The sequence below is a fragment of the Plectropomus leopardus genome, chromosome 18 (assembly GCF_008729295.1).
Source record: "Plectropomus leopardus isolate mb chromosome 18, YSFRI_Pleo_2.0, whole genome shotgun sequence".
NCBI lineage: Eukaryota > Metazoa > Chordata > Actinopteri > Perciformes > Serranidae > Plectropomus > Plectropomus leopardus.
The window spans coordinates 21,673,029-21,682,138 of record NC_056480.1 but is presented as its reverse complement, the minus strand read 5'-3'; the positions used below and the strand labels follow the sequence as shown (position 1 = coordinate 21,682,138).

Here is a 9,110-nt window from a genome sequence, read left to right as displayed (position 1 = left end):
GAGACATTGCTATTGAGTTTTTCAAATGTTTTCTTTTTTTTTCTTGTGGCACTTTGTGCAGCAAAAGCCAAGTGCCATTATATTGGAGAAGGCAGACATCTCTACAGCCGATATCTCTAATACTCCACAACTCACAGCAAAACAGTCTAGATTGATAAATACTACTACAGGTAGGAGGAAAAAATATATATTTTTGATTTTTAGGTGAAATGTCCCATTAAGCTGCCTCAGGCAACTGCTTCCTGCCTTTGAAATAAGCTAACAGGCTGCTAGCTGTAGCCTTATATTAAATGGACGGACATGAAAATCCTATTAATGTTCTCATTTTACTCACCGCCAGACAGTGAGTAAGCAAATTTTCCTAAATGTCGAACCATTCCTTTAAGGTACTGTAGCAGTAATATAGCATGTAATCTAGACTTTTACCTTTACATGAAAACACTAACCAAACATTGTAAAGAAGAGTAGAATGTCTTTTAAAGACCTCACTGAATAAAATGAAGAGTTTTTTTTTTTTTTTTTTAAACATTTTTCAAACTGTTGCATGTTACCAATTTCATAAAGGCACAGTAATCCCAGGGAGGAGACAAAGCAATAAAATAATAAAGCTGGATCTGGCTTTAATCACACTCGAGCACTGCGTCTTTGTTTTCCCCAGATTTAGTGTAATCAGTTTCTGCTGTTAACAATCCGCCATTCAGCAGTGAGAATGAGCCCTCCTGCTGTTTAACTTGCATAACTCACTGCCCACATTTCCATCCAGCCAGAGCCGCACGTGATCAATTAAACTCTCCTTCAGACGGGGTCTTTAAAAGGCTACTCACTGAAACGCCTTCATCCGTATAATGTATTCAATACATTTTTGATACATAGAGAAATATAAAGATATCACATTTACAGTATAAATCAGGTCCTTCGACATAGAAACATTTTGAGAAATGCAAGTTACATACATTGTTATACACCAGCACTGCTAGCAAAAAGACTCTGCTCCCAGTATGTCAAAAAAAACAAACAAACATAAACCACCAAGTGCCAGGACTGGTTTGTATCGACCACAGTGACTCACACGTGATGAATCAGCTTGTTAAAAACAAAAGAGCCCTCAACTCATTTTTTGGCCTTCACGTTTTACCTCCAAACCGCTATTCGTTGTTTCTGCTGAGATCCAGACCGACATTTTTTATTCTACCAAGCAACAACTCACTCCTCTAAATGAAGCACGTGACAAATATAACCTGCGTCTAGGGCTGTACCGAACATCTTTTCTTTTTTTTCTTTTTTTTTTTTAAAAAACACACAAAGCTTCTATTGAGGTTTTCAGATGAAGTTTTAAATGTGGTTTTGGGGGATATATTAGCAGAAATGAAATCTAATATAATAAGTATATTTTCTTTAGTGTATAATCACCTAAAATTTATAATCACTCTGTTTTTGTCGCCTCACAGTGAGACATTCATATCTACAAAGAGAACGGGTCCTCATCTGCAGAGATTGACATGTTGCACCGCCATGTTTCTACAGTGGCCCAGAATGGACAAACCTAATACTCCAGATAAGTTCATTTGCATTTTCACATTGACGACCATAGTTAATGCTCCTCTGCAGCAAGAGCGGCAAAATAAAACAACACTGACATTCTACTGTCAGACTGAATTCAGTGTTTGTTCAGATCTGATCACCTGACTTTTCAAGGACTCGAGGAGAAAATAAAGAAACGTTTGTGACGGCAAACAAAATGTTGTCACACATCCACACATTATCAGTATTATGATACATAAACAACTACAGTAAATTAATTTGTCATTACATGTCACATGTCACGTGAAATGTTATCCACAGAGGATAACTATAACAATTTTAATACACAAAATTTTTTTTTAATGATTTTCACTAATTCCATGACTTTTCCAGGTCTTGAAAAATTTGTATAATAAATAAATGTAATTCATGGTGCAATTTTTTTTTTGAGAGGCTAAATATCAACAAAAATGATTTGAAGAAGAATACTTTGTCACTTGAAAACATGTTTATGTATTTGTTGTACAGTTGTGTATTTTGGAAAATATCAAATCTAAGTTTTTTAATGAAATTTTAACATTTAGATTTTTTTCAACATTTTTCTCTGGAAATGTTTGAGACACATGAGTTGGACACAAACCTCCACAGCTACCACAGGAGTCTAATCCTACATATACTACAAGACTTATAATATTTGTGTAGCTTATTCCTATCTGCGACTGTTCAGAAATACCTGGTTTGAACAGAATGAATGGACATAATAAAAAATGCTGCACAGCATACGATTTAGAATTTAAATGTCAACATTATGAAGAAGCTTTGAACTGTTCGGTACAGCCCTACATGTCTCACAAGAGCATTTTAATCATCTATATGTCAAACGGCGTCGATTCGCAGGTCCTTTAGTTGATAGCTCACTGAAAATATACATTCAGCTAGTGTCACGGTCACCAAGCATAAAATGAACACTAAAATAACTGTGGAAAGCCTTCACAAAAAAAATAAAACATAGTGATGGTTAACTATCTGATTAAAAAAAAACCCTGAGCTGCTGTCAGAGCAATCAGTCACCTGCTGACATTTTAGCAAAGTACCCCAAATTATGACATGAGCCGATAGGTATGTTTCAATTCTTACTTGAATTTGAGGTTGCAATTTCCACATATTTACACTATTATCCACTTCTGTAAACCAAATAAAAGGTTATGTGCCTATTATGGAAGAGTTATTACTGTTTTTGTGAAGATATTTGAATTATTAACAGGCACAGGGTACTTGTTCCAAAGGTTAGAAGACCCATATATTTTAACACCTTCACTTGCCGGAGTTCAGAATAGTATAAGCAAATAAAAACACCAAAACATGACAGAAACAAACTTCAGAATGATCAAATGTGTTGGGTTTAAGGGGTTTATGTCCCGTACATTCACTGATGAAAGGCAGGCTGTGTTTAATAATAATAACGAAAAACATGTAAGCCCCAGTCTGCTGGAATGCCAAGAAAGTTTACAGGTAATTTTAAAAAAGGCCTGTTGTCCTGTAATCCCTAGGCACAAAGAGGTAATGGCTATAGCGGCGAGTGTTTGTTCTATGGACGGACGTGCATACTGTAAGTCAAGGCCTGATTACCTGGTCATCATAACAAAACACAAGAAACCTAAAAGGTCAGACGAAGCGCCTGCATATCTATGACGTGATCAATACTGTTACCAGGAATCCTGCGGAGTGTGAAGGCATGTTTCCATGATGGACGGCAGCTTTAGTGCGAGGGCAGGGTGGCAGTGTTGGCCGCGTTGAGTTGGCCCACAGCTAACATCAGGATGTCTTTCTTCTCTTTGTAAAAACGCAGTTCTCTGCCCGCGAGCCTGGCGTCCTCCAATTCTCGCTCCGTCGACGCCACCTCTTGAGCGATGGTGCCCGCCACGCTCTGTTCTCGGTTCACCCAGTCGGCGGCCATCTGAGTGCGCATGTCATCGTCCAGAGCCCGGTGGGAATAGTGAGCCAGCACTTCCTGCAAATGCGACAAGAGAGAAAGATAAGGGGTTTTGCCAACTTGAGATAAAGTGAGGTTCAGGGTTATTATCGTACAGTTTATTATCGTCCACACCACGGCAGCAACAACTATAACCATAACTAGAACTAACGATGTGAGCATCTACACAGATGAAGGATAACATCTGTACACAGCAGCACAGAGCACACGCTACACACTCCATTAGGGGTCGATGGATTATCAGCCTGGCCTATTATTGGGGCCGACATTTGGGATTTCGCTGATTATCTGTATCGGCGTTTTATTTTAATTATCTCAAATTAAATTAATTAAATAAAAAGTGCAAAAGAAAGCGTAAGCATGGGAGTAACTTTTACTTTGTAAAAACTCACTCAACTGTTTTATGTATTTTTTTTATTTTCATTTTTTATAAAAGAGGATTTTGGGAACTTGCTGTATATACTGTTGAAAGTTTCAATTTTGCTATATTCAAAATTCTAAATTTTTATTGTAAATGCAGATCTGTTCCTAATATTGGTTATTGGTCTCATTAAGTACTAATACTTGGTATTGGTCCTGTAAAACCAATATCAGTCGACCCCTACTACAGATTATTTTTCAATCTTTTCAGTAGCCTGTTAGAATTTAAGAAGCTCTTCTTCCACAGTGATGTTTTCCAGCTCACTGCTGCTTTTTGGCAAGAAACAAAAATGTTTAATTTGTCTGGACCAATCACGGCATGTCGGGAAAGATTTGAAACAGGAATCTGTTTGTTTAGAAAACTTGATGAAAAGTGACAAAAACTACTACTGCGCTTGGATAATTGGACCCATCTGTGAGGTTAAATGACGGTACCTGTCGGGAACACTGTCGTTCTCTCATGGCTTTGAGACTGCCGTTCCAGTGCAGCAGCTGGAACACAGTCATCAGCTCCTGAAACACAAACAAGGCCGAGCCAGCAGGATTTAGGGAAAAAACTCGTTTCAGGACACTCGATACATAGCAGCGACTCAGTACTGCAAACCATGCATGTCTCCTTCAAACTCCCCATTTCCAATTAGCAAAGGGTTAAAATGTCCTGGATTCAAGCACTGCATTGTTAGTTCAAGAGACACAGATCACATGCAGGCTCAAACTGCTGTATGTTACCTCACTGCAGTAGCTCACTTCAGGAGGCACACAGATAAAAAATCTCTTCAAAAAAACATTTAGCTGGTCTCTGTCTTTGTTACTGGAGCTCAACACATTCAGAAGATTTTAACACAGCGTCTGGGCTAAAACCTTGCCAATGCTATTTTCACGCAATCCTGGTGCATTTGAGGGTCATAAAATGCTGCTTAACACAACACAGACTTTCCTGCATTTCACACACCTGAAACTCCAGCATGGATTTTCCCTTGTTGGACTCGAGCATGAAGCGAAATGCCCCGATTCCTGTGTTGGGATTGTCTGCCTCTTCTCTGTTTCCCTGTGAAAAACAACAACCAGTGCATGCTAGCCTACTGAGTTGACCCAGAAACCAGTTTGACAAACAATAATGATAAAATAATGAGGATATGAAGAGAGGGGATATTTAAGTAAGACATCTAAGAGTTAGCTGTCTGAAATGATCTGACGCAAGTCTCCTAGTTTCTCGAGAGATTGAGTGTGATGGTTTAAAATAATCTTTACATAGAACCAGCCTCTGCATTACACATGCATGCATATCAAATAATGTCAAGTTCTTGCATATGTATCCATAATACGGGCCATTTTCTGTCTTTTTACATTCTATGTCTTTTCATTTTTATTCATATATCTCCACAATATACCGCAGATATACTGTGACTTGATCTTCCCGGCTGAGAAAAAAAGAAGTCCACACACCGGGGAGCTCCCCTTAAAGGATTTCATTCTGCGAAAATAAGTGACGTTACGAGCTAAGAAATGCTGTTCCTCAGACGCCATGTGTCAAGGTCACTTAATGCTGGGTGAGGGAGTAAATACAAATATGTAAATCAACTAAAAAGAAGTGAGAATAAATAATATATATAGTGTGTAAAAAGAAAAAAAACATCTTCAGTAAAGCATATACTCATCTGTGTATCACACAAGTATGTGTGTAAATAAATAACAGTGTGTCTATACATTAGAACATACACAGAATATATGCAAAAAAAACCCTGTAACAGGAGAAAAAAAGGTAGAAACCTTAGGAAGATCCCTCTTCCAGGACGAACAGACGTGCAATAGATGTCGTAAATAACAACTGAATTACAATGAAGACAAAAAGGAAAGAGAAAGAGAGAGAGAAAGAGAGAGGGGAAGCGAGAGGGTGAGAGGGGGAGAGATGCAATAGCAATGAGGTAACAATAGTCTGTTGGTAACTTTTAGAAAAGTAACTTTTGTCATATTTGCTCAAATTGTCACTAGATCCTCACAGTACAACACAAGACAGATAGAAAATCATCATGTCCCTCCTCGTATTGCCTCTAATGTTTTGCGAGAAACAACTCTCTGAAAACAACCAATCAGAGCCCAGGAGTCTGTAACGCAGCTGTCAGTCATGTCAATCACTGCTCATCAACTGCTGTCAAACTAGGCAGCTCTGATCAAATATCAGGGTCCACACATATTTTCATGGACAAACTTCAAAACATTTCCATGACTTTTCAAGGAACCATAAAAACAAACCTGGTGGGGTCTGGAAAATGCCATAAGAAGGCAAGGAGGACAAGGAGGAGGAGGGACATGATTTTTTTGTTGCCACAGACTCAGAGCCTACTGTGTGGACATAGAGACAGTTTCAGTAAATATGACAAAAAAATATTTTCATAAAAGTTACCAACTGTAGCTTTAAGGACCTCCGTAATCCTTTGACTTACATTGAACGAGGCCAGGGCCTCACTGACGCTCTTCTCAATGAAGTCGTCTGTGATGCGTCGAGAGGGATGCTCGTTGAAAACAGAGTTCATCAGGGCAATCTTGGCAGCGCTGCGTCTCGCCTCTGCCTTGGTGGGACAGAACTGTCACACAGGGAGGAAAAATGCATTAGCGGTCCGATACAATCAGAAATACAGATATGCAGCCAAAACAATAAAGACAGCCAGTTTTTATGAGGAGTAAAGTTAGCAACAGTGAGCACAGACCTAAATGATCTGTTTGTGCTCTTGCATCCATATTTGGTATGCCGTGGCTGCTAACATGTTGGAATTTGTGAGCTTGTCACATGGCACCCGAGCAGCCGTTTTCCTTACATTAATCACACAGTATGAAGTTCTTTTAAACAATAAAAGAACTACAACTCTGTGCTGATCTTATCACCAGTGTTCCCACACATTTTCATGGACCAATTTTCAAAACTTTTCCATGACTTTTCCAGGACACGTAATAAATAAAAGTTTCTTGAAAAACTTGCCCGGCATTTTTCAGACATGTCATGCACTATTTAAACATGATGTCAGCTAGAAGGCATACATGGAGGGAGAGACCGAACGTGAGGAGTAAATGGGGAAACGTACAGGATGGTAAACCAGGGTTCCTACATCTAAGGCAAGTTAGGAAAATTCTTTTCAAGACTTTTTTAATGCTACTCAGCATCAAATTTAAGACCAATTTTACAATAACCAACACCGAGGGAAAGAAATGTGACAAAAATGTTTGTTACATAGGGTTAAGGATAATTTTGCTGTTTTGCATTTTAAGTTTCTCACTCATCACGTCTTAATTGCCATGAGTTTAACAAGAAGGATTCAAGGGACTTTTTTAAAATTAGATTTTACTAACTATTTTTAGATTTTAAAATACAACTTAAATCTTTTTTTTTAAATCACAAAATCCTGTTTCCTTGTCTGGGCATATTCAAGACTTTTGAGAGTTTGATTGAAGTCATTTTAATACCAATTAAGGCCTTATTTTAAGATTAATGAAATCAACGCCTTTTAAGACTTTTTAAGGATCTGCGGGAACCATATTGACAGCAACAAAAAGAATAAATTTAAATAAATAATGGAATAAATAAATGGAGGGTTATTCACAGAAAACTATTAAAAGTCCAAGGTTTTTCCAAAACCTTAAGTGATTTTTCCTAATTCCATGACTTTTCCTGGCCTGGGACATATGATTATGAAATTCCATGACTTTTCCAGGTATTCCATGACCATGGAAACCCCATAGCACAATCATGCTGAGAAAATGTAATGACCGTACCTGGAAACTTCCGAAGCAGCTTCCTCCAGGAAGGCTGACATAGCAGACATATGGAGGGCTGTTGGATGGGACCATTTCATAAACAACTAGAGCTCCGTTTCTCAGGTCGGCCCCTCTGGTGAGCTTCATCTGCCAAAACTCCTGCAAAGCTTCCACCACGTTTACTGGAGGACACAGAGACAAAAAAAGCCTCGTCACAGTGCGATATCAACACTTTCTGCCTGAGCGCTGCTACATCCTCTCAAAACACAAAGATGGAAAGCATGAGGGGAAGGTCGCCTCGAGGATGCCAAGGGGTTTTCCTGAAAATATTTAGGTGGCAGCTCAGAGGAAATTCTGCATCACCTCAGAGGAGAAACACTCCCTCAACTCTAAAGTTACATTTCAGCTCTTCGAGAGGAAACAACAACAAAGAGAAGCTGCAAAAACCTGAGACTGAGTCAGAGAGGATTATTTGGATTTGGATCTGCAGGGAGATGTGAGTGCAGCCAACATTATTCGGGGCTGTTTGACTTCTCTTAGCGCTCGGCTCTTTCCCGCTGTGCTCTCGCTGTTTGATGCGAACACAGGCAGCCTGCTCCTCGCTCACGAACAGAGTCTGGAGCCTGATCAGTGCGTTTCAGGGCTGCAGCTTTGTAACGAGGGAAATCTCTGTAAACAAACAGGAATATATTTTAACATCAGTGATGTAAAGCCCTAAAGTGCCATCCAAATTGTTCTGTTACTGCTCTTACTGTTTGTAAAAGTAAAGAAAAGCTCACTATAAACTGTTCTCTTAAAACTAATAACTTGTGCTATTGAACACAACAATTAAGGTGCAATTAAGGGTCTAGTGTGTTGGATTTAAGAGGATTGGCAGAAATTGAACATGATGATTGTATGTTTTCTCTTGTGTATAATCACTTAAAAATAAGAATCGTTAGATTTTTGTTACCCTAGAAAGAGCAGTTTATCCACATAGGGAGTGGGTCCTCGTCTATGGAGACCGCCATGTTGCACCACCATGTTTCTACAGAAGCCCAGAGCGGACAAACCAAGCACTGACTCTAGAATAGGGCCAGTCACATTTTTACAGTGGAAACTGTGGTTAGCAGCACCTCCACAACAGGAGTGTCAGAAAAACACTATTTTATAAAGTTAAACTGCTTTATGTAGTGATTTTTACCTGCTTAATCAGGGCTCCTGCAACTAAGGCAAGGTAGATTTAAGACTTTTTTAATGCCATTCGGAATTAAGTTTAAGACCAATTTTCTAATAACCAAAATTGAAGGACAATTTTGTTTATATCAAATGCTTATTGTAATATAAACCATGACTTTTTTCACTGAAAGATTAGATTAAATTATCTATGTTAAATGTTGGAAAACACATGGAAGACAATGAATCTCTGACCTTTTACTGGACTATT

At 38.7% G+C, this 9,110-nt stretch overlaps 1 protein-coding gene across 1 annotated transcript in view; it reads right to left on the bottom strand.

Moving 5' to 3' along the window:
- Window positions 1-2,056: 2,056 nt before the first annotated feature.
- The window catches only part of lix1l (limb and CNS expressed 1 like), a 12,831-nt gene continuing 5,777 nt past the window's right edge, over window positions 2,057-9,110 (bottom strand). The window contains exons 2-6 of the mRNA XM_042507205.1: window positions 7,703-7,866; window positions 6,379-6,519; window positions 4,887-4,982; window positions 4,370-4,447; window positions 2,057-3,532 (exon numbers count right to left, since the gene is read on the bottom strand). Of these exons, the coding sequence (XP_042363139.1) occupies window positions 3,281-3,532; window positions 4,370-4,447; window positions 4,887-4,982; window positions 6,379-6,519; window positions 7,703-7,866 (731 nt within the window). The 3' untranslated portion in view covers window positions 2,057-3,280. The remainder of the gene's footprint in view (window positions 3,533-4,369; window positions 4,448-4,886; window positions 4,983-6,378; window positions 6,520-7,702; window positions 7,867-9,110) is intronic.